General features: G+C 43.7%; 1 protein-coding gene and 1 long non-coding RNA gene across 3 annotated transcripts in view; both read left to right on the top strand.

Moving 5' to 3' along the window:
- Positions 1–20,676, top strand: part of PRDM11 (PR/SET domain 11) — a 42,193-nt gene extending 21,517 nt beyond the window's left edge. The window contains exons 6-8 of one of the 2 annotated variants that reach the window (XM_053387436.1): positions 11,664–11,851; positions 16,143–16,778; positions 17,560–20,676. In XM_053387436.1, coding sequence (XP_053243411.1) covers positions 11,664–11,851; positions 16,143–16,778; positions 17,560–19,721 — 2,986 coding nt within the window. In that variant the 3' untranslated portion in view covers positions 19,722–20,676. The remainder of the gene's footprint in view (positions 1–11,663; positions 11,852–16,142; positions 16,779–17,559) is intronic. The other variant, XM_053387441.1, reaches the window with a different exon arrangement.
- Positions 1–24,898, top strand: part of LOC128413505 (uncharacterized) — a 40,445-nt gene extending 15,547 nt beyond the window's left edge. The window contains exon 2 of the long non-coding RNA XR_008330359.1: positions 24,458–24,898. This is a non-coding gene — a long non-coding RNA (uncharacterized LOC128413505). The remainder of the gene's footprint in view (positions 1–24,457) is intronic.
- Positions 24,899–25,464: the final 566 nt, after the last annotated feature.

Raw genomic sequence — 25,464 nt, 5'->3', positions numbered from 1 at the left:
ATAAATAGAACAGTTATTTTATGGCTTGCACTGTGCAAGGGTGATCCAGAGTGCTGAAACCATAAAATAAGTGGAAACTATAGTTCTGACATAGCATACAGGGCCCTTTTAAAAACAGAAGCTAAGAGGGCCGGGTGCCCCCTGCCCTCCCCATGATTTATGTTGCAGTTCAGATATATTTTAAAGAAATATATAGCTTAAGAAAAATTTAATAACCAGACTGAGGCTGCAGTCCTAAGCACTAGGGAGTAATTCCCATTGAACTCTGCACAATGTGCTTCTGAATAACTAGGTTTAGGAGTGCAGTGTAAAACAAATGGTTATAGCTGAGATTTAGATTCAACAACATGCATAAAAGTTGTTCTTTAGACCAAATAGAGCACAGCAAGTTACCCAAGGCCACTAGAGCCAAAGCATATGGATTGTATGAATAATTCACATGTGTTTATCCTATTCTTTCCGCTTTTGTATGTGATGAGCACCTTACGCTCCATAACATGGAGGAGGTTTTGCTTGTTTGTTTTGCTGAGTATTTGTCATGTATGCATGGATGGGAAGTCTCAATTGGATCCATGGAGGAAAAAAAGGTACATATGTAGCATGCAAGGTCATAGGATATAGCAGAAATATCATTGGTACCTGCTAAATTTGTAGTTTGAGATGGTCCTGAGATAGCTGGTGGAAGTTCTGGTGTCAGCCTGCAACAAAAATCTTGCAAAACGTTTTAGGGTACGTGTTTGTGTGTATAGAGGGAATGCTTTCTGCAGGAGCTCTCTCAAAGTTGTCTACTGTTTTCCCAGTCCCTTCTCCCAAGCCAAGTTGTAGGTTTGGTTCCTCTTAGTATCCCACTCTTCATTTGTTTCTGCTTTGTCCCTGTTACTTATTAAAACCCACTGATGATATCTTCAGCAAATACAAAAAGGGGGGGGAATTAATTGAGAGAAACTTAGTAAGACCCATTTTAGAGGTTCTTGAGTCACAATCGGATTGCTGGACTCAATGACCTCTCTTTTATAGAAGTAAATCCATGTAATTTGTTCTGTATCAAAGAATATGTGCTATATATTTTTTTTCTTTTGGAAGAATGATTGAACAGAGCCTCCAAATACCTGTTTTAAGTGGAAAGATTACATTAAAAAAGAACATGGTGCTTGTGTATGAATTCCCCCCCCAAAAAAAGCCCCCACTTTCTGACACTTTCTACATTTAGCGGTGGGAAATGGAAAGCTTTATGTGAATAGAGGAGAGGAACCTCGGCAAGCTGGGAGTGAATGTACAATTGGTCATGTATCTTGCTTGTAACGGTTTGGGTGCTTCACATTGATTTCCTTTTACCCATTTGTGCTTTGTGGGATATTGAACTCAAGGAACATGACAGAACGAAAGAGGAAGCCCAAGTTCTCCAGGGAGGAGCTGGACATTCTGGTCACGGAAGTGACTCGGAACGAAGCCAGGCTGTTTGGAAGGGAGACGATACGTCTATCCCACGCAGACAGGGACAAGATCTGGGAAAGTATAGCCAGGAAAATCACATCGGTGAGCCAGGTCCCCAGGTCTGTGAAAGATATTAAGCACAGGTGGGACGACATGAAGAGAAGGACCAAAGACAAACTGGCATACATGCAGAGGTCCCTCTCCAGTCCCAGCAGCCCGGGGAGGCCCTCGGCCATTGTCCTGACCGCCCACGAGAGAGCCATCGAGTCGACGCTGCATTCGTCACGCCAGATGCACGGCTTCCGGAGAGCGGATCTGGACGTGGTTGACAGCCCATCAACCAGCTGTAAGTATTACCTCCCCCCTGGTCCCCTGCTGAACAGATCAGTTCTGACCAAAGAACTGTATGTATTGCACGAAAGGTCAGCCCTGCCCTACTAGCGAAACTGTTATCTCTGGTTGGCGTTTCCTGTTGCGCTTTGGTTCTCTCCACCCTATTTCCTCCCTCAGCCTTGGGTTAGGAATAGATTGTAGGGAGCTGCACCTTGAATGAACTGGCATGAGCTGTGCTACTTCGGTCAAGTTAGCAAAAAAGGGATAGGTATTGTCAGTGCCCATGGTCTGGAATGGCAAATGTGAAGATGCTTGGAAGGTTGTGTGCACACATTGACGGAGGGAAAGGGAAGACCAAACGTTTGAACCAAATCTTCATCCTTAATAAATCCAATATATGGGTCACTAGATGAGTTCACAAGCTCATAAATGTGGATATTTCTACACTGCGCAAAGGTAGTAGCATGTGGAGTTGGCATATCCATGGGCAATTTGTATGGGCAATGCCATTGATCTTTCCACCCATGATCAAGACATCAATCTTACGGCGTGCAAATGTGTGTACTTGAGTCATACAGTACTTCATCTGCTATCAAGAATTTTCACATTTGTGATTATGTGATCTAGCCCTGGCACTTGTATATACAAAATGGTGCTTGGGTTTTGTCCATTTTAACATCTTACCAGGTATTCGTGATATTCAGGACAGCCTTTACAAATGTAGGGTAACAACTATTTTTCATTGCTCTTGTGGAAACAAGAGATCGGCAGTATGCTTCTGGCTTGCAGCTTTTGATCTAGTAGACTAAACCTGAAGAAAGTTCCATAAGTGCATAGGCTACACTTATCATCAAAGTCTTCTGTAGTTTTCCCTGTTCAACAGGCAGCACTACGGTCTAGGCTTATAAGGCTCAGCTAGTCACACGGCAAATATAATTAAGCAGTGTGAGAGGTCTATGACCCATTGCCTCATGCTTAGTCTTAGACCGGACCACTAGCAGTTCTAAATGCTAGCCATTCCAACAGAAATTCTTGCCATAAAAATCCAATGAGATATGGCCAAACTCCTATTTGTTGGCTTTATTATTCTGTACTAGTGTTAAACTTCCTCTTCTGGATTATATTTGATAAAAAGGAAAAGCATGCAAAAACTGCACTAAATCACTTTTTACAGTGGTGAAGCCTCTAGTCCCTGATAAGGAAGAGCAGAAACTGGAAATGTGGTGTTACCACTTGAGAGCTGCTTCCTGTAAACCAAGGGAATGGGTAGAGGATATCAGTGTGATGCCTTCTAGATGTTGCTAGACTCCAACTCCCAGCATCCCTTAGGATTGGCCATGTTGGCTTGGGCAATATCTGGAAGGGCACCACACTGGCTATCCCTACTACACACCCACAGTGGCTTGTGCCATTGCATGAAGCTGCCTAGTTGTATCTTTCCAGTATTGTCTTCTTCAGCTGCCATTGGCTTTCCAAGATTCTGACAGGGGTCTCCCCTTTCCTTGCCACCGAGATCCTTTATTGGATGGTACCTGGAGCCTTTTTGCAAGCTAGAGCCCCGCCAGTGAGCTATGGACTGCTTTGGGATTACTAGTCCCATACAAATTGACAAAGATTACTTAATGGTGGATGACTCCTCGCAGGAAATGATTCTCTGCAATTGCTGCTGCTGAATGAAATGACTTTGGAAGCTCTTAATATAAAATCAGTATGTGATTAGATTGATAAAGCAACAGTCATGGTGGTGGTTGTGTACACTTGAAAGTCTACCATTAACTCTCCTCTTATCTCAGGAAGTGCATAATTTCAGTTTTTTTTGTTAGCATTTTTGTGCCCCAAAGAAAAATCTATAGTTGACCTTGCACCTAGTGACTTCAAAACAGTCATCTTAGAGGGATTCTAAGCAAAATGCATTTTGTAAATTGACATTTACATTACACAATAAATTCTTTTTAAAGGAATCAACCCCGTAGTCTATTCTTTAAAAAAAACTCTTTCTGCATTTTACCAAAATTCCAAGTTGAATGCTTGCTTCTCCTGAACTTGTTGAAATAGAGATTTTCAGAAGAAAACATTCGTGTAAATAATCCGGTGTTTTCTGTTTCTGTTTCAAGCTGACGAAGATGTGGAGGTGCCCGGCCCCTCGCGGCAACACCACTTTTCATCACTGCAGAGGCACGCAGAAGAAGCTGACCTTCTCTCCATACCATCATACCTTCATTCTTCTTCTCTGTCAGATCACTCGGATGTTATTAACCAAAGGCAGGAAATGAGGCAACCAAACCCATGTTCCCAGTCCTCCTTTAGGCCCCCTCGGCCCTATGCCCAAAGCCCACCCATCTCTGGCTTTGACCGCCAGCTCTTTGACACCCACATTGAACAGACGGAGCTCTTCAGGCAGTTCTGTCAAGAGCTGGTAACAATCCACAGAGACATGGCAAATAACATGCTTGTGATCAGCCAGAAAATGTCTGATCTGACTGGGCAGGTCAGCCAGATGTGCCAGACCTTGACCAAAATCAAGGACGAGCTTCAGACTTTGAACAAGGGTCAGGTTCCCGGCACTAGCCAGGTGGCAGCACCAGTGAACCCTTCTGAACCCAAGGCAGGGAATAGCCAAAGCCATCCCAAGCAGACGCCTCTTCCTCGGACGACTAGGTCACGGAAGAGAAAGCACCACTTCTAGCTCCCTTCGTATTAAACAGGAAAGAGTAGCTGATGTTGGATTAGAAAAAAAATTCATTAGCATGACTATTGGGGAAGATCAGTGAGAGTTCCCTATAAAGATGAATATAAATTATGACAGTTTAGCAGTAGGCTTTGCTCTGTGCACTTGGAAGCGCAGCACCTTGCTTGCCCGCCCTGTATTAGAAGCTGTGAACACCTTAAATACACATAGGTGAAATTTAATGGCTGTCTTGCTCTATGGAGTCAAGGTGCACATAGATTTGTTTCCTTAACCTTTTATGCTCAGGAAACGTTACTTAGGCTTTGCATTTAAATAATTGCACTTAAGGTAAAACAATCCACAAATATATGCTCCCCCCGCCCCTTTTACTTCTGCAAATGCACTATGTGGATCTAAGAGCCGTAAACGGACTACATTCTTTGCCATAGTTAGCTATTGTGGTTTGGGGTTTGAGTACTAAAGCTGAGTAGATACTGACAAAAGGAGGGACCTGGAAAAATAGGAATAAACAATGCCTGCTTCTGAAGTGCGCAAAGCACCACCCAGCAGACTGGACTTACTCATCAGTTTTTTCTGTCAGGTAGCAAAAGCAGTTATGGCAGGTGTCAGCCACTTCAGGCCTTTAAGAGGGGTTATCTAGCAGAAATTGGTAACATTGCAGTCCATAAAAACAAGTGCATTCTTTTGAAAGTAAGTTGCACTGTAATCAGTTTGCTAAACCTGCTAGAAACAAGTTTTGGATAAGGTAAACCACTGGCCAGCCTGCTAATTTTTCTACCTGGTCATGCCAGACTACATCTTCCGTTCTTTAGGATATTAATAAGAGTAGTTCAGTAATCCCTCAGCTTAAATGGGGGTTACGTTCTGGAGATCGCACCTAAAGCCAAAATTGCATATAGGCAAAACACATTGGGTACAATGGTGTGTGGAATTGCCAAAGCTTCGCTTCTCCTGGATGCCCATCCCCCTTTCCACCCACATATATGTCAAAGCTGAACGCACACAAGTTAAATGTGCGCAAGTTGTGGGCTTACTGTATACCAAGCTGTACCTTTTTTAAAATAAAAAATTAAGAGCTCACAAATTTAACCTTTTTTGTTGAGGGATGGCATTTTCAGAAGCAACTAACTGGAGCATGCTCAAGTGCTGGCTTTGACGCCAATGTAATTCTCCTGACATCTTCAGAATTGCTCTTTTGTTTGCAAACGCGATGCCGTCTTTTTAAGCCCCTTGTCTTATCACAGGCTTGCTGGTGCGTGTTCTCCTTATACCAGCTTCTTGCTTAACAGGAGTGTTGTGCATGCATTCAAATGAACATGTAAGGGCTTAAACTGGTGCAGCAGGTGTTACCCACTCCCACCCATCCCCCAGACTTCCCACATTGAATGGTTTCTGATCTTAGGGAGGTATGCAAGTGTGTCCAGCCAAACGCTCCCAAGTCTTCCTACCATACACAGGAAAGATGCGGAAGGAGATGCGCCTGGTACGCACAGGGTGGGTGCAGATGGCATGTGCATGGTTGCTTGCCCAGTTTAAACTCTCATACAATTCTTTTGAATCCAGGAATAGGGCAAACAGGAGATGCAAGCTACTGCCTATGTGAATCAAGATTACTGTCTACTTAGTTCTAAATGTAGTCTAGCCTGGCCTGTTAGGACTCCACTATGGTTCTGGAACTGGATGTTTGATCTCATATTCTCACACCTGCTATAGTACATAAGCTAAAATTGCATGTGCACTGTACACTTTTCATACCTGCACCTGCTCTTCTGCACCCTACAGATGTCAAGAGTTGAGACACAATCCCCTTCAAGTCATAGCTGCAATAGTCTACATTCCACAAGGCCCTTCTGGCAGTGAGGATAAATTTAGGGCACATACTTATCAGGGAAGGGAACCCTAATGAACTCAAGGAGACTTCCTTCTGCGTAAACACAAATAGGATTGTGCTGTCAAGGTTAAAACGTGTTGGGGCAGCCCCAACTCCACTTTCCCTGGGGCTACTTAAGACCAGAGTTCCCTGAGAGGAGAAGGCCAGGCCAGGGTGTTAGTACCACCAGCTCCTGAAGTAGACCTGAGATTAATTTGCACCATTTGTTTTGTATTAATATTTTAACCTGCAAACCTCCTTGGATGCCTTGATAGAAAGGCTTCATATAAATGCGATAAATAAATGATGAAAATATAATCAGACTGGTTTTTGAAAGCCTATTTCAGAGGAAACTTCACTTTTCTGCAGTGTTGCCACCTATTTGCAGGGAATTTAAAATCCATATGGCATTAAATGTGGATCACTTTTTTCGTGAATTAACAAAGTTCAGCATTTGTATACTTCTGAGGCAGGCATAGCACCAGTTCGTTGCAAATTAATGTGAAGGAAATAATGGCACAGGGTCTGGAAGTGCCTGGTCCTCAGAGCTTTCCACCACCGAAGTGGATGGGTTTTGCTCCCCTCCAAAGCAAGTCTAGATTGTAAGCTCCTTGGAGTAGAGACCTCTTTCTTTTGCTCTTCTTAACCCTATAAAGGACCATGTCCATTGATGGCACTCTATAAATTAAATAATAGGAATGTCGTCTGTTACAAAACTCCTGGTGTCTCATATGTGCTTGTCTCCAAGCCATTAGGATGAATAAGGTTGCTTTGCTTTCCCGTTTCAAACTTTTGTGATGTGTTGTTGATTCAGCTATCAGTTCTTGGAGAACTGATCCCAGAGACAAAAAACAAGTTGTCATTCTCAGCTACCGCTGACCTTTTCTGAGAAGCTCAGGTGCTTGTGGCCTCTGGATTTCTGGCACTTGGGAGAAATGTACACGCTGCGTGCTTTTAGAACAGGATAAGAAGCCGCAAAGCTAAGCTTGAGGAATCTGGGATGTTAATATATAGAGAAACATATCTGGGCAAATGAAGGTATGCCCCATGATTTATTTATTTTCCATGGGGAATTAGCAACAAGGGATGAGTTCTTTGCTCTCTGAAATGCTTTCTTTGTGATCATCCCCACAAGGGGATGTTGTATGTGATTGTGTATACCTGGCATGTTTTAAAGTGCCCCTTGTTTGACTGAAATGCTGTGCTTGCCCTAATATTTCTTATATATGATGGAAATTTATGAGTATTTTTGTTAACAATAAATATATAATACTTAAAACTCAAACTCTTTGTTGGGCAACGTCTTTCCTTCTCTACATGGGTGCTTTCAAGTTGTGTTCTGGAGCCTGTGTTCCATTTCAAGGACATTTCAAGGATAGTTTACAGCTTACATATCTCTGCATGGTGCACAAATAGCACTTTTCTATCAGGACACATTTGTCAGATTGGGGTGGGTTTTATGTTTTTTGTTTTGCTATATTTTACGGACAATTTGAGGACAAAAAGCATTTGCTCATCAAGAAGGAGCAAAAGAAAGGTGAATGGTTTGGAAATGTTCCTAGTGTGAAAGTTTGTTCATGTGCCTAAAGATATACAGAAAAAGCTACAAATCTGCCCATTTGCATTGTTATACAAAAAGGGACCTCTCAAATAGTAATGTTCCAGATTTCAACTGCCTCGTTTATTATTTTATTTATTTCATAAAAAGTTATATACTGCTTGATTTGTAAACCTCAAAGTGGTTTACAAAACTGATGAGATTACTGCAACCATACAGCTTACCTGAAACAGCAATAAGGATTTCATGAAGATCTCGCAAAGATAGTTTGGAGATCTCAGCTGTCCATTTAGGTATATCCAAGAGTTGAGCATCCATGCATGAAAGTTTCTTACAGCTTTTTCAGAGACAACTTCTGAATCTCTGATTAGGTTTTGGGATTGCTTGTCACAGCCTGTATAAAAGCACATATGCATACATAAAAAGGTGACTTGTTCTTTCAAACAGATTACTACAACAGTTGCTCTGGGACAGGGAGACCCTTGGCCAGTGCTTTTTAGCTTTCCCAGTGCATCTGGAAAAGAAGTAGATGTTCATTTAACTGAATGGAATTGTTTAATTTAGGACTGATTCTGAGCTCTTCTTCCTTTAAAAAGAAAATAGAGCAACCACACCAGGAAAGAAAAAACCCCTGGTCAGAGCAACTCCTGTGTCCAAATGTCTGAGGAGTGCATCTGATTTCAGCAAACCCATGAAAACCTAGTGCAACTGGGGAAAGAAGTGACTCTTGAGAGTTGATGCTTACCTGGAATGGCACCATCTTTCCCCACTCTGTCTTCCTCTTGGCTTAGGCAATGAGGCTGGGGTGGGGGAAGCTCATTTACAAAGTCAGAAGCTGCTCTGTTCTTCTTGACTTAACCTACAGCAGTGATGGGGAATTTGTGGCTCTTCAGGTGACATTGGGCTCCCCATCACCCCCCTCCACCTTGGCTGATGGTCAGAGGTGATGGGGATTTGTAGTCCAAGAAGAGTTGGAGGGCCACAGCTTCCCCATCTCAGCCCTGCGGTGTCCAGATCCCTTGGCTTTCTGCATGTGTCTTCTCCCCAGTCACTCAAAAATATAGATGGAATCAGCCCCCTCTGTATATTGGATTGTGAAAGAAGTTGCCTGCACGCTCATAGCATGTGTGTAATAAATTGAGTTGTCAGTCGGTCAGCAGAAAACTAAAACGGAGGCAGAGAGGGGAAAGGCAGCTCGCTCGTATCCGAGGGGTCTGGATCAGTGTTAAATACGCCAAGTTCTAAACAGCTTTTGTTCTGTCACTTATCTGCTACGCAGTAAATGAAGGTTTGGAGTCTAGTGTTCACCTGTCTCTTTTCTGACGCTATGATTAATTATTTTGCAAAAGTGTAGTGCAGTGCAATATGAGCATGACAGCCAAGTATGGTCATCGGACACATATTAGAAGGATATTAATGGAAGTGGTTGGTGTGGTATGTGATAAATCACCTTGCGGAGGAAGAGCAGAAGCTGTTTCTGCTGTTAAAAGGGAGTATTCCCAGGAGTGGCTCTTATGCTAGCAGAAGTAATGCGGCATGACCTCTGCCCTCTCTCTTATTCAAACATTGCCAGCTCCGCAATATAGATGCAATCCACTAAGCACGGTTTGTGCACAATCATCAGTAACTCTCAATTAAATTTGAAACATGGCTCCCATACAATTACTGGAAAAATACTCTTGCTCCAGCAACCTCTCGCTCTCGCTCAGTACCAAAGCCTAGGTTTTAATAACATAAGTTTTCCATATTGTCTCTGCCTCTCACCTGATAACTTGCTTACTTTTATGCATGCAGATTATCGAAATGTGCACACCAAGGATTAGTGTGCCTAACTAGGTAAAGCTAATGTGTCAAGATGGCTAAGAGATGCAAGCAAGTTCGTTCTTGATTCAGATCATCTCCCCCACGGACTCTTAAGGTTTCTTTAGGCAAGCCACTGTCTCTCAGCTGCTTCATCTGTAACATGGCAGCCAGTGGTTAAAGTGGTGGGCTTGGATGGAGGACACTTGAGTTAAAATCCCTACTCTCCCATGTAGCTCACTGAGTGAAACTGGGCCCGTCACTATCTTTCAGCCTAAGCAACCTCAGTGTAGTTGTGAGCATAAAAAGGAAGGAACTGTGTATGCCTTCTTGAGCTCCTTGTAGAATAGGCAAGCAATAAATTCATTAAAACATGGGAAAGCAAGACTGATAAACTTTACAAGGTTAATAAGAACTACCCCTTTGCCTGCCTCCAGAAGAAATTGGCTTTTGGGGGGTCTGTAGAAATCCTGGAACAGCATGCAGGGAAAGGAGAGGATAAATTGTTCCATCAGGCCAAGCAGAGATGCTTGCACTGATGGTATGATCTCCTTGGCACTGCTTTGAATTCCACCCAATAACTTTGGAACACAACTTATACAAGTGCTATATAATAAGAACTTTCCGCGTTTGCCAGATAAAGAGTACTGGAAACGCTGCATGCTGTTTTGTACTATTTTCACTGACAAATAAAATCCCTGATGTGGATTTTGGTGTTACCCTTGAGCTGTAACTTAGTGGCTTGGTGATGGTAGACAATTTGTTTTCTCATGAGGTTGCCAGAATGGCACCCAACTTTGTGAGAGCCAGTTTTTGGTGTCTGCCTATTTTTTTGCGCTCATGGCAGTGGCGATTGTGTGGTTGCCTGACAGCAGCCTTATCTCTTGTAAGTTTTGACAGTAAGAAATTTGACTACCACCTTTGTCCCCTTCGTTTCCAAACAGAAAGAGATATGAAATTAGATGTGACATTGTTTTTCTATCTTTTTTACTGTTGCTGTTTCTTATTGTTGTAGTGCTTTGGAATGATTTGTGGGAAGCGATTTGTCAATGATATCAATCACTGAGAAAAACTGACAGGGGGAGGTGATGCTGGTGCAAAGTTTTCAGAGGCTGAAATGCTTCTCGCTGAGCAGTTGCTATGTGGAGGGTGCTCAAAATGGCTTCTTTGCAGCAGCTTGTTCTGTATAGGCCCATTACAAGAATTGGCTGCTGGCTACCAGAGTGGGAGTGAAGCTTGAGGAACAAAGAGAAGCAGTGAGGTCCAAGGGCCCAGCATCTAAGGCCATTGTAAACACTTTACAAGCAGACATGTGCTTTTCGGATATTGAAGAGGAACCAGTGTTGGAATTCCCCAGGTGTTGGAATTCAACTCCCATTATCCCTGACCATTGGCCATGTTGGCTAAGGGCCAGTGTGGTGTAGTGGTTAAGAGCGGTAGACTTGTAATCTGGTGAACCGGGTTCGCGTCTCCGCTCCTCCACATGCAGCTGCTGGGTGACCTTGGGCTAGTCACACTTCTTTGAAGTCTCTCAGCCCCACTCACCTCACAGAGTGTTTGTTGTGGGGGAGGAAGGGAAAGGAGAATGTTAGCCACTTTGAGACTCCTATGGGTAGTGATAAAGCGGGATATCAAATCCAAACTCTCTAAGGCTGCAGGGAGTTGCAGTGCAGCCACGTCAGGTGGGCTTCAGGTTTCTCGTCCCTCTTTTAAATGGGTTAAAAGCCTGCACTGATAATGTTGGTCTTCCTAGACAGAGGCAACAACTATATACCAGATTCAAGAAGCTGTTTGATATTCCTTCAGTGTGTGCATGTTATTTCCTTGTAGCTTGTTGCATATCATTATTCATGCCATCCAATACTCCTCTGCCTGTGTCTCCCTTTTGAAGGTCACTCATGCTGCACTGTGGCTTCTGTATGTTTCCTTTCTGTCTAAGCTTCCTTGTAAGTCAAAAACTGCCCTGTCCTTGTCCTCAGGTATGTGGCCATATCCCGGGAGGAGAGAGAACAGAACCTCATGGCGTTCCAGCACAGCGAGAGGATTTACTTCCGGACCTGTCGAGACATCCGGCCAGGGGAGAGGCTAAGGGTCTGGTACAGCGAGGATTATATGAAGCGATTGCACAGCATGTCTCAGGAGACCATCAACAGAAACCTCACAAGAGGTGGGTGCCTTTCCCTTCCCTTTTCTGTCTCTGAGTTTGTTCTAGCATTCTTCTCTGACAAAGATGGCTCCTGAAGCAGCTACAAACATCTCTTTTTGGGTGACAGGGGGTTAAAACCAGCAAACAAAACATTCTATATCGCAAAATGACTGAAATGAGCAGAATGCCTGGTTGAAATGAAATCCATCAAATAGCACTGTTGGGGCTGTGTGTGTGTGTGCCAGCTGATTTTATGCCTGCCTGTGAGTCAGAAGCATTAGGTCGAAAGAAATTCCCTTTGCTGGACTGGATTTTCTGGCTTGTGGTTCATTTTGTAGGGTCCTCTTCCCGTTGCAAAATAAATACCTAGAGGGACTTCACAATATTACACTGGTGACAAAGAGCAGCAGGCATTTATACACATCAGAGATATATCTTTTTATATAATAAAAATGTAAGGATGTCATCATGGGAGCCCTCGTTGGAGGATTTGTTGAGCCACATCACAATCCTGGAAGTCAGGGTGGGGTGGGGGAGCAAAAGTGAAGGCAGGTCGCACAACAGCGATGGCCATGGATTGGGAGTGAGAAGAGAGAGACACTGAGAGGGGAAGAGTGGTGATTTAAAACAATGGCAGAAGTTTGAGTAAATTGGGGATGGAGAGACAGCAATGGCAGCAGGTGGTTGGCAAGTGAAGTGAGACACAGCCCCAGGTGTAGAGATAGATTGGTGGCAGTGCCCATTAGCTGCTAAGGTAATTTGAGGACAGGTTATTTGCGGCGGGAATTTCTGCCAATAGTAGAGGAATCTCCCCCTTTTCTTACATGCATTCTGTCCATAGGCCATCAGTCTAAGACTGACAGGTATTTGCTGTATGGGAACTGTGGGTTCCTTCCTAGAGCGAGAGCCAGCTTCCATGAGTCAACCTGAAGGTGCTCCTCAACAGTCTCCAGCACTGATGAAAGCGGTTGGGAGAGAAGAATGGGGAGGAGGGACAAAGTTAAGTTGTGGTGGTCGCTTTTTCCTCCTGCTGCCTCCGCAACCCTTCGTGGGTATAAAATATTTTGTGTTTATCGGTGCAAAATGTAACAGGTGTCATGGCCCCGCAGTATGAGACGACGTTTGAAAGCGTGTGTGAGGGCATCATTCAGTTGGAAGTCTCTTGAACGGGACTCCGCAGAGTAGAAGGGCCCACACACTTCCACCCTGGTCTTGCGCAGCTCCCGTCCTGTCGTCTTTGGTTTCACTAAAAGAACTTTCCCAAGTTCTTAGCCATGCCCAGTTCTGGGGGGTAGAAGTAAACACAGCAAAGGTAAAGGAAAGTCCTTTCTGACCATTCCAATAAAAGGATGTCAGGTGTGTGTGGTGTTGGGGAATTGCCTGAAATCTCAGAGAGCAAGTCATCACTGAACCAGGCAGGCCAATGGTATTTCTCAGAATCAGGCAGTGGCAGTTCTGTATATCCTATGTGCCATGTCTGCATGAGAACGCACTCTGCTGCTAAATCACAAGTGCAGGGCGCAGATGCTGGATGAAAAGGTACGGTCTGGCACAAGGGTGTCTGTTGCACAGAGCTCTGTCTACAACTCGGGTTGGGCTTTATGTGCAAAGACAAGCTAGAAATATTGTGTGTGTGTGTGTTTTTAAAAAAGTACAGAAATACCTTGTCAGTGTCCGTTTCATCACCACAAACCGCAACAGGAAATCCTATGCAGTCACCTCTTGAGTATTCTTTCATTCAAACACCCGTGTTCCGGAAACGGTTGACATTCATTTGGTTAATGACAGCGCAATATATTATGTAATTCTACACATAGAAAGAGTAGCTGGAAGCCAAATTCAGCATTTGGCTTTTAAAAAATTCAGCAGTAGAACAACGTGCAGAATTCATGCATCTCCGTCTAATGAGCATTTTTCTTAAAAGTTCATCGGCATTTTGATTTAAGAAAGTGGCTTCAAATTTTGATAAGGTCCAACTGGTGGATACCCAAGAGTTCTTAAATTTAGATCTGAACTTGCTGCCTTCCTGACAAAAATAGGCAACTTGTGACTAAAATCTTCCCCTGACTGGAGATTAATCCCAATATGGGGTTTAATTCCTCGTATTGATGCAATGCACATACTGGGATAGTTGGCAATCCTTCACCATGGAAAAGTTCTTGCAGCTGTGGTGCATTTTATTGGTTGCCTTTTATCTAGTACATACTCTTCATTGGTTAAAAAGCTGTCCCCGATTAATTGGGCAGCACTTAAAAAAAAAGTTAAGTAATTTTGATTCAAGAACTTTAAATAATCTATGGGTGCAGACATTGCTGTATAAAAGGCATTCCCTCTTCTCTGTTGCAAATGCCCATGGTGATGGTTGCTGCAGAAGGTGCTTGCCTAACCTAAAAACAGAGAGGGGACACTTTTCTTCAGAAGCACTGCTTTATTCATATGCAAATGTATACAGAGTCAATTACTTAATTGACTAAAACCACCAAATGACTAAAATAGCAACCTTTCTATAAGGCATGCAAATTAAGCGCATTTGCACATATTTAGTCATTTCCTTTAATTTGTTTGTCTTGTGTAGTTAGTCATGGGGTTGGAATCCAGAGTTGTGCAGAGCAGAATTCCACAAACTGGATGCCCCTCTAGGCAGAAGAGGAGGGATGTGAATTTTGCTGATTCTCTCTTCCCCTTGTAGTGTTGCGTGCCTTACCCACCCACCCCCATCTGCTCTGGACGGTTGGGACACCCTCCAAAACATCGTAGGAGGGGGATGCAGGAGAAGAGGAAACAAGTGAAAATTACCTCTCTCTGCCCGCCCACCCACCCACCCACCCACTCTGGTCCATTGCACACAGCTGCAGCATGCACTGGATCCAACTTACTTTTGTAAACAAAAAGGAGCTCTTCCATTCACAGAATAGCAGCTCTAGACCCAAACCATAACCCCTAGTACCTCCCCAAGCCTGGCACCAAAGCTTTGCCTGCCAGCACGCACCCATCCTTGGCCCACCTTCTGAGATTCCATCAAGTAGTGCCCAAACACATTTTTAATTTAATTTTTCCTCCCATGAGTGTTAGTAACGTGTTTTGTGTTTACAGTGAAGATGGGTCCCCCAGGTTGATTGATTCTGTACTTAATACCAAATTACACACTATCATCAGATTACATGCACTGCTGTCCATATTTAGAATGGAAATAGAAACCCAGTTGTGATCTACTCTTGTCCAAGAATACAGTGTAATTTGGAAGAAAAACCATCTGCCATGTCTAATCTGGACCTCCAGCCAGTTGTCATACACTTAAAAACTAATTAGGCTGTGGCATGGGCTCAGTCTTGCCTGGCTTCTTCATCTCTATAGCCAGACCCTAAGACTTGCGGCGTCAACAGATAAATGCTGATAATGAGGTGCCCATGCACCATCGCGCTATCTGGAATTGTACTCACCTTCGTAGCAGCTTTAGACTTGCAGTTGTTCAGGACTTTGTTGCCAGCGTTTGAAATTCCTATATAGCTCTTACAAAAGCACACAGGTGTTTCAAAATGAAATATATATACATAGCAGCATAAAACAGCACCTTGTTTGGGAAGCAACCATGTGTCTTGATGCTTGGAGTTATTTGCAAGATAAGAAGATGGAAATTGAACCAAACCCATCATCTTCTGAATTTCCAGGTAAGGATATATGGCTACTCCCTTTGTTTTAAGTAACTACTAATATGCACAATCTCTCCGCTTTATTTTGGTGAGCTTTGGCTAGGGGCCATACATTTAGCAATCTTGTCGGGACCAACCTTGGAGGTCACTCAGAAGTCCTACCTCATTTTGCTAGTAAGTGATATGGGAAATGAGATAGTGATTTCCTTGTGTTCTCACGCTTCCTGTCACTCTGGAATAGAAAAATGGTCCTTCAAGCCTACAGGTTTCACATGGAAATTTCTGCATCACACCCTTCATGTATTATTTGCCGGATACGTTTTACCAAGTAAAAGTTATCTTTTCAACAAACCAACACATTGAACATTATTGCCTCATTCCAGCACAGGTTGGCTGCCTGTTATTTTAGACCTATAGTTTGTCTTCTCTTAAAACCATCTGAGGCTTACTTCTGTATGTCTGCCTCCTAGAGACTGTTTTCCCTTTTAAACAAATCTCCAGTCTTAGGTTTCCTGAGACCTTCATTCCAATAAGTTCCCTTATTGGTAATGCAAACATGTGAAAAATGAAGATTTGTGTGCTCCCAGTTTGCTTTTGCTTTGGGGTGAGGAATGTTGCGGAATTCCCACTGATAATTCCAACTCCTGATTTTTTCTTTCTAGGAGATAGAAAATTCCTAAGGGAAAGGTCAGAAAGAAATCTAGAAAACCAAGACGATATGAGCTGCCCCCTTGAGCTCACCACCTCAAAGCAAGGGAAGAGTTCCTACAAGCGCAGCTTTGAAGAAGGCGTGTCTCAACCCCAAACGAAGAAGAAGAAAATAGACCTCATCTTCAAAGATGTTCTAGAGGCTTCTCTAGAGCCAACAAAGATGGAAGAGCAGAAGGTGATAAAGAATTCTGCTCCTTCCACTAGAAAGTCCTCCAGATTTCAAGCGCGAGATGCCTCAGAAGGTTGTGGACCTGGTATTCACCACAGCTCTCCAAATCACAGTAGAGGCAGGAATGAGGGTGAGTGGAAAGTCCCCCGCAGCTCTAAAGACATTGGCCTGCTGGAAGACGAAGGGGAAGAGGCCTTGTCGTTTAAAGTGAACAGCCCCACCGATCTGTCTCTGGCATCAACTCAGGATGATGCCCTTGAGATCCCGACAACTTCATTGTGTCCCAACTGTGTACGCTTGAAGAAGAAGATTCGCGAGTTGCAGGCTGAACTAAACATGCTAAGATCTGGCAAGTTAGCCGAGGCACCTCTACTACCTCCTCAGGTACCTGAGTACCAAGCATTTTCATACCCCTCAGGTAAGTTACACACAAGAAAAGTGTTCCTCAAACACTGTATAAGGAGTGCCATTTTGTTTGACATTCATGACTAAATATGTTCCAGCATTGAGTGTTCTGAGAAGGACCTGAGGTCTCGCTGGTGGGTTTCATGAAGCAGGAACATAGTCCTCTGAGCAAGTGGTCTTGGGATTGTGACTGTAATGATGAAACATGATGTTTCTTTTCACTGTAATCAGGCACCTTCAATAAAAAAATTCCATTGCAGCGAATTTGTTTGCTGTATTCTTGATGCATTCCCTTGCAGGAGAAAGAACAGCATATTGTTGTTTTTGAATCTTACCTAGAAATTGCAATTGACTCTCTTATGTTGAATATGAAATATACTGGCTTGTGGCATGTGTGTGAAGTATGTCATTAATATTTTCCCTTTTTCTCTTATCTAAAGGATTTTGTTGGTTGAATGCAAATGTGCATTTCTTTATGAAGCTCTTTTGATTTCATTTCAGGACATGCTCTGTCATTAATGCCCTTTTGTGAATATGAAAGTAGTCAGAATATCAGAGTGGCGTTTGCTACCCAGGCTTGCATGGACTCTTGGAAATTATGATTTTAGATAATGAGGGGGTCTCGGAATGTTTATAAACCAAAATTTACTCTAGTAATATGTTCATTTTTGCTGCAAATGGCATGAGTAGCCAGGGGGGGGGCATGTGGGATAGTTGTCTAACAGTTTTGTGTTGTTTCTTACAACCCTACCTTAAACTTTCTCCATTTCCCCCTCATTTCTTTTCTTTCGCAGCTTCGGAAAGTATCATGTCTGTTCCCACCATCATGGAGGACGACGACCAAGAGGTGGATTCAGCAGACGAATCTGTCTCCAATGACATGATAACAGCCACGGACGAGCCTTCTAAATTGTCCGCCGTCACCAGGAGGATTCGGCGCTTCAAGCAAGAGTGGCTCAAGAAGTTTTGGTTTCTGAGGTACTCCCCGACGCTCAACGAAATGTGGTGCCACGTCTGCCGCCAGTATACGGTGCAATCCTCTCGGACTTCGGCTTTCATCATCGGCTCCAAGCAGTTCAAGATACACACAATCAAACTTCACAGCCAGAGCAACCTCCACAAGAAGTGCCTGCAACTTTACAGGCTCAGGATGCACCCGGAGAAGACGGAAGAGATGTGCCGAAATATGACTCTGCTCTTCAACACAGCCTACCATTTAGCGATGGAAGGCCGGCCCTATTGTGACTTCAGGCCTCTTGCGGAACTACTGAGAAAGTGCGAGCTCAAAGTGGTGGATCAGTATATGAACGAGGGAGACTGTCAAATCTTGATCCACCACATTGCGCGAGCTCTTAGAGAAGATCTCGTCGAACGGGTCAGGCAATCTCCCTTCCTCAGCATCATTTTGGACGGGCAGAGCGACGATTTGCTTGCCGACACAGTTGCGGTTTATGTGCAGTATATCAGCAGCGATGGGCCTCCGGCCACTGAATTCCTCTCTCTCCAGGAGCTGGGCTTTTCTGCAACCGATAGTTACATCCAAGCGTTAGATAGGGCTTTCTCCGCCCTGGGAATCCGGCTGCAGGATGAAAAGCCAAGTGTTGGTTTGGGAGTCGATGGTGCTAACATCACTGCCAGCCTTAGAGCTAACATGTACATGACAATCAGAAAGACTCTGCCTTGGCTGCTCTGTCTGCCCCTTATGGTACACAAGCCGCACTTGGAGATATTGGATGCGATTAGTGGGAAAGAGCTTCCTTGCCTGGAGGAGCTAGAGAACAATCTGAAGCAGTTACTCAGCTTTTACCGTTACTCTCCCAGGCTGATGTGCGAGCTGAGGGTCACTGCTGCTACTCTCTGTGAAGAAACTGAGTTTTTGGGAGACATCAGAGCAGTGAAGTGGATCATCGGGGAGCAGAATGTCCTCAACGCTCTGATCAAGGATTACTTGGAAGTGGTGGCCCATCTCAAAGATGTCAGCGGCCAAACACAAAGAGCAGATGCGTCTGCCATTGCCTTGGCTCTCCTGCAGTTCCTCATGGACTACCAGTCAATTAAGCTGATCTACTTCCTGCTGGACGTCATCGCCGTGCTTTCGCGCCTTGCCTTTGTCTTCCAAGGCGAATACCTCCTTGTGTCACAGGTGGATGACAAAATCGAGGAAGCCATCCAAGAGATCAGCAGGCTCTCCGATTCTCCCGGCGAGTATCTCCAGGAGTTTGAGGAGAGCTTTCGAGAAAGCTTCAATGGCGTCGCTGTGAAAAACCTACGGGTGGCGGAAGCCAAATTCCAGTCCATTCGAGAAAAGATATGCCAGAAGACCCAGGTGATTCTCGCTCAAAGGTTTGAACCTCGCAGCCGGGCATTTGTGAAAGCCTGCCAAGTGTTTGACCTCACAGCTTGGCCGAGGAGCGCAGAGGAGCTTATGAGCTATGGCAGGGAAGACATGGTGCAGATTTTTGAGCACCTTGAAGCCGTGCCAACCTTTTCCACAGAAGTGAGCAGAGAAGGCATGGACCCCAGGGGGAGCTTGCTCATGGAATGGCGGGAACTCAAGGTGGATTATTATACCAAAAATGGTTTCAAAGATTTAATCGGCCACATTTGTAAATACAGGCAGAGGTTTCCTCTTTTAAACAAAATCATCCAGATCCTCAAAGTTCTTCCCACCTCCACAGCCTGCTGCGAAAAGGGGCGCAATGCCCTGCAGAGAGTGCGCAAGAACAATCGCTCTCGGCTCACCCTGGAGCAGCTCAGTGACCTTTTGACAATTGCTGTTAATGGACCACCTATTGCCAACTTCGAAGCCAAGAGGGCACTAGATAGTTGGTTTGAGGAGAAATCTAGCAATAGTTACGCACTGTCTGCAGAAATGCTGAGCAGGATGTCCTCCCTGGATCAGAAGCCAGTGCTGCAGAGCATGGACCACGGGTCAGAGTTTTACCCTGATATTTAGCAAGGAATGCCTCTCGTTTAGAAAGCTGTTGAATCCCTTTTTTAAAGAAAAAAAATCAATACTCTAAGCTTTGATATAGTATATGAAATATATATATTATATATGTATGTATGTAAAGCCCAACACTGAAAATTTAAAACTTATCTGATGGAAGCTAAGAGGAATTTTTATGAATGAGACAAGACTTAACATTTACTGACATCTTCAACCGTGGCAGCTGCAATGTAGGTGGCAACATTTCATTCTTCAGAATCATGTGCTGGGGCCATAGTCTATATTTTCAAACTGAATCGATGTTATAAGCTAACGTGGCAGGCCAATGTCATCCTACTTCTCATTATGCTTCTGTGTGTATGTCTTCTCTCTTTCTGTCTCTCCTTCTCTCTCTGTTTCTTTGTTAGTTAGCGATTGAGCCATTTCAGCCCTCTACTAATGAGGCTTGGGATTTTTGAGCCCAGTGCCTACATTTTGGTATTTCTTTTCCAGCTTCCCAATTTTCACGTAGGCTAGAGTGGATTCTTGCAGCTTCTTCTGATGATCTGGTTCATTTTCTGTTGTTTCTGTCAATTGGCCCATGATGCCCCTTCCTTGGTCTTAACCACCGGTGGGCATTTTCAGTGTAAGGCAAAACCTTTTTTCTGCTACTCCTGTGAAAATTCTACTAACGATTCATGTATCTTACAATATTGATAGCATGTTCAGATGAAAATAGCATAATGCAGAAGATGGGGAACTATTGGGGTGGGGTGGGGTGTTTTTGCATTTATATTTTTATATAGTAGACAATGAGAAAAATTAAATAAAACTCTTTACTGAAAACCCGGGCTGCTGTGGAAGCTAGAGAGCCAACGAGTCAAAGCCCCGTAACAGGGCAGAGACTCCAGGGCTTAAAATATGTATGCTAATTTTATGTTATTTATACTCGGTCTTTATCATCATAAATGGGTTGTGTCTTTGTTTGGGTTTTTATAACAAGTGAAAGAAATGCCTGCCACGTTTCTGTGGCAGGAGATATCAATGCAAGATCCGTCGTTGATTGTCGTCAAATGACAAGGTCCGCTTAGGGGTTCACATATCCTCCGTTGAGTAAGGTTTGAAGTTCAGTCATTTGGCAAAAGGAAAAACGGAATGCTGTGTTTATTCCTGTGTACTGCTTCTTTCAAAGGAGTGCATGGTATGGCAACATATTTGCAGCTCAAATAAACACATCTGTGGAGATTTTTTTTTTTTTTACTACCCCAACGCTTCAGGTTAAATAAGCCAAAATGAGCACAAAACCTCCACTGCTGACTGTGCCTTGCCCTGCTAATATTGCAGAGGGCAGCACCACAACAATAATGGACAATCACAGGAATAAAATGATTTTTTTGCCCGGAACTACTAGGATGGCATGTTTCCAGAGGGACTAACCTTATGCCAGTCGGCATTGTTTTGGAAATACAGCAATGACGTCAGTTACACTGAACTTTTCCATATTCCCTCTCTCCACACACACCCTGCCATTTTCCTCCTGACCCTTCCTATTGGTCTTGGTGCTAAAGTATCTCTGGAACTGATGCTGCTAGCTGCTAGCTTTTCATTTATATAAATATATGATTTTATTTTTAAAACCGTACGTTTTCAGTGGTAATGTAGCATGTTGTTAAAGCAGTCTCTCTTAGGGTATCTGCACCAGCTTCCTTCACTGCACCAGCTTCCTTCACTGTGTCTTTTCCTCCTCCTCTCTTTTTGCTCGGTGGAAATGTCCCGGGAATAATCTTTTAGCATTGTTCCCATTCATGCGCGATTCTTATATCCAGGACTCAAAGCTTATTCCCTCCACCCTGCAACTGCTCAATGAAAAACAAAGAAAACCCCAGATACCTTGATGTGTTGTCATACAAAAAAACTAGGGATAGAGGCTTCGTGCTTTGTGGCATCTCCAAGGGATTGTAAAGCAGTTGGAGCTGTTAAGAGAACTTAGCCCGGCTGCCTCCAGACAAAAGGAAAGCAGGGTGGGAGGGAAGATAGCTGAAGGATTTAGTGAGTCGTCTTATGACAAATGCACAACAGTAGCATAAGAAGCGGCACATAGGCAAAAATAGAAAGATGATAGGTTGAAGCAGTGGTTTTCAACCAGTGTGCCGTGGCACCCTGGGGTGTTTTGAATGATGGCCGGGGTGCCATGGGCAATACTGGCTTCTGTCCCTCTTTCCTTCCCTCCTTTGATGCCCTATCACATCTCTGCCTCCCAAAGGCTTGCACACCTGTTTTGTTGCAGCAGCCCTGGCTGACCAAGGTGTGCTTCCCAGGCTCCTGTGGGACAGTGTGAGGAGGCACCTCTCTTTGGGGCAGGGGGGGGGCATCTCAGAGACCGGGGGAGGCAGCTCTAACTGCCTGGCGGACTCCCAAGGAAAGGGGAGTGGTGAGGAGGCTGAGGAACACTGCACAAGTGTTTGAAAAGCGCTGAGGGGCTTCTGACTCTGCAGGCAAGGGGCCACACAGGGGTGCCGCTAAAAGAAAGCAGTTGGTCAAGGGAGCCGTGGACCCAAACAGGTTGAAAACCTCTGGGTTGAAGAATGAGCCAGAGGGAGAAGCTCTGGGGTAGGACAGTTGTAATTGTATGGGAGTTAGTGCTTTTTTTAAAATGTGGCACTGACTTGCATATGAAAGCAGCGGGGAGCAGGAATTGAGAAACTATCCTAGGCAATCAGGGACAGCAAACAGAATCAGGTGCAGATTGCAGCAGCTCTTTGTACAGAAAAACAACAACTGGTGCAGATATACCTTTGGTCCAGCCCTCGCCGACTCGGTGCCCTCCTCCAGCTTTGGACCACAACTTGTTTCAGCCCTGGCCGAAAGTGGAGAGCGCAAGGTTGGCGAAGGCTGCTTTAGTCACTTCCACTGCCAGGGTTCATGCACTGCCTTCTCACTCCGCACACAGATACGCACATGCACGCGCACACACACACACTTGACAAGTAGCATTTTATGTTGGGCTTTAGAAATTCCTTGTCTGCAATATTACCTGCTTTGGGCTGATGGTAGGGAGTGAGACTGATGAGCACAGAAGGAAGATTTGTTAGGAAATGGTAAAAGAGTTGCGTAGTTTTGATCATTTTTGACAGCGGTTAAGGCATCGTTGGTATTAACGCTACAATGGTAACTTAATGTAGAATGTTTTTACATGATGCTATTCTAAGCATAGAAACAACTGCTGGGATCTGGAGAGCCTTGGTGTGACCCAAGGCCATCTACATACCATGGGGGATGAGAGATTAGCATTGTCAGCACTAGTTTGCACAACTAAGAGGCTTCCATTTACCCTTGTGTTGGTTTACTGGTGATATTAACTCCAAGAGAGTGGTTACCACTCACTGAAGTGGGGGGGGTATAAATGCTTTGCTTCTATATTCTTACTGTCAGTGGTTTTGGGCCATTTTATAGGCCCTGTAGATTATGACCCAGCTGTCCCAATACTCATAATCTGGTTGTTTTAATTGGTTCATTTCAGATAAATAACAGAGGCTCTGGTGGAAACGATGATAAGGCTAGATAAAGACAATTTCAGAATTTAGAAGACAGTTATTTGAAGCACTCCCGATATGTGCTAATGTTAGAGTGCGTACACTAGACAGTGCCTAAGGTGAATCCAACCACAATTTACATTAGGAAACCATTTCTGTATATGGTTTCTGAAACATTGTTCCTCAGGGTCGTGGGTTTGAGCTCCACATTGGGCAAAACATTCCTGCAATGCAGAGGGTTGACCTTCATGGTTCCTTCAAACACTACGATTCTATGATTCTTAAAGCAGGAACAATTGGCCTAGGGCTAGGTAATCTGCCTGTGATCCCTCTTCATTATTGGTCTGAAGAAGACATACTTTGCTAGGACATGGGTTGTTTTTAGCCTCTTTGGGGAGAGAGTAAGATGCTACTCATTAAATGTTCATGAGCTCACCTGGATAATTCCTCTTCTGTAGTTGCTTATATTCAGGAGATGTGTTCTTGTGCTCTGATGCTCAAGCATCAACGGGTTGCAGGAGGCGTAATATTAAATCACCTGTAGGGTATGTCTAGAATGTTGTGTAAATGGGCAAGAAAATGAAATATTTACAATGACCAGCATGCAGAGAACAGAAAATGGCACAGGCTTCTATGAAAGCTTCGTTTTCTCTCCCATTTTGGGGTTTTCAGAGCAGTCCATGTGTGTAAACATTTGGCCACACTGTAATACATGCAGAACACAATCCAGTTTAAATTAAGCAATTTTAAATCTTTGTTTCAGTGAAAGAGGCAATCGGGTGCTTAATTCACTCGCATTAAAATCAGTGGTGCTTAACTATGGCTGGGCCATATTTTACATCATCTGCCACTATTTTTCCCCATTGCGTTAGTAGTTTAACTATAAATAGATAATCCAGGTTGGTTAAAATGAGACTGAAATCCTCCATGGCTTGGTTTACATTCACAGTCTTACCTGTGATATTATACATGTGATAGGTTTCCACATCTGAGCTCCAAAATTACAAAACTGCTTACGGCTTTTTAATTTCATGTACAATCTCCCATTCAGAGTCCAAGTTCTCTCCATTCAATGAAAATGTATGCAAATGTTCTCTATCTGAAATTATTTTACTACCATAATACATCAATTACAGTGGTACCTCAGGTTAAGAACTTAATTTGTTCTGGAGGTCCATTCTTAACCTGAAACTGTTCTTAACCCGAGGTACTATTTCTGGGTTAGCGGAGTCTGTAACCTGAAGCGTCTGTAACCCAAGGTACCACTGTAAACATGCCTGCATCTTTAAGCCCCTGAAAGCATGTTATAGCTTATAATGGACTGTTTAGTTAAATCAAAAGATAAAAAGTATTACTAAAATAAAACCCTAGCTCTGTCGAAATCACGTCCACTTCAGTGAAGACATGATTTTCTTATCTAAGATTTGGTTGCACACTTAGTAATTTGACCAGTTGTCAAGAATCCAACCTGTTAGTGCTATGCAAAATGGTATTTGTTGGTATCCCATTGTGAAGGAAAAAAATTGCTAAATATTCTAAAGTACAGGGACAACATAAGGACTTGATGAGTGTGTGATCATACACGTGTCTTAGTTAGGGTATGCATATCAGCAGCCAGGTAAATAAGAATGCTGGCTGAAGATTGCATTGTGAATGTTGTACTGCCAGGTAAAACAATGTTGTATTGCTGTTGGGTATCACTTTTGTGAGGAGGGGGGCTGCCTCCAGCAGTTGTGTTGAATAGAATATTTGTCTATGCTCAGTTGCTATGATTTAGCTATCTGTTTAGTCACAGTCAAATTAAATAGAGACTGGAAAAAGAGGACACTAGAGGGCGTCTGGTGTTAAGATGCTTGTGGATGTGTAGCACAGCCAAATAGCACAAGAGAAGGAAGCTATTGCCTGCGTTTGATGGTACTTCAGAATGCCTTGTATAGGTTTCTCCTGCAGTGAGGAGGAGATAAAAAGGAGCCCGACTACAGTTCCCATCACCCCTGGCCACTAGTCTTGCTAGCTAGGGATGATGGGAGTTGTAGTCCAAAAGCAATTGGAGACCCAAGTTTGGGAAGCACTGCTCTAAATGATAAAACGATACAGCTTGTAATGAAATGCTTCCTTCTTGCTGAGCACCTGATTGATTCATCTGTTCATATCTCTATCTGTATCTTAAGTTGTGGAGTTCTAACTCTAAGGAGGTCTCATTGCAGATCTCCCAGCTATCTTTTATAACTCAGGCT

Source organism: Podarcis raffonei, chromosome 1 (genome assembly GCF_027172205.1).
Source record: "Podarcis raffonei isolate rPodRaf1 chromosome 1, rPodRaf1.pri, whole genome shotgun sequence".
In the NCBI taxonomy this organism is placed as follows: domain Eukaryota; kingdom Metazoa; phylum Chordata; class Lepidosauria; order Squamata; family Lacertidae; genus Podarcis; species Podarcis raffonei.
This window is presented reverse-complemented; position numbering and strand designations above follow the sequence as displayed.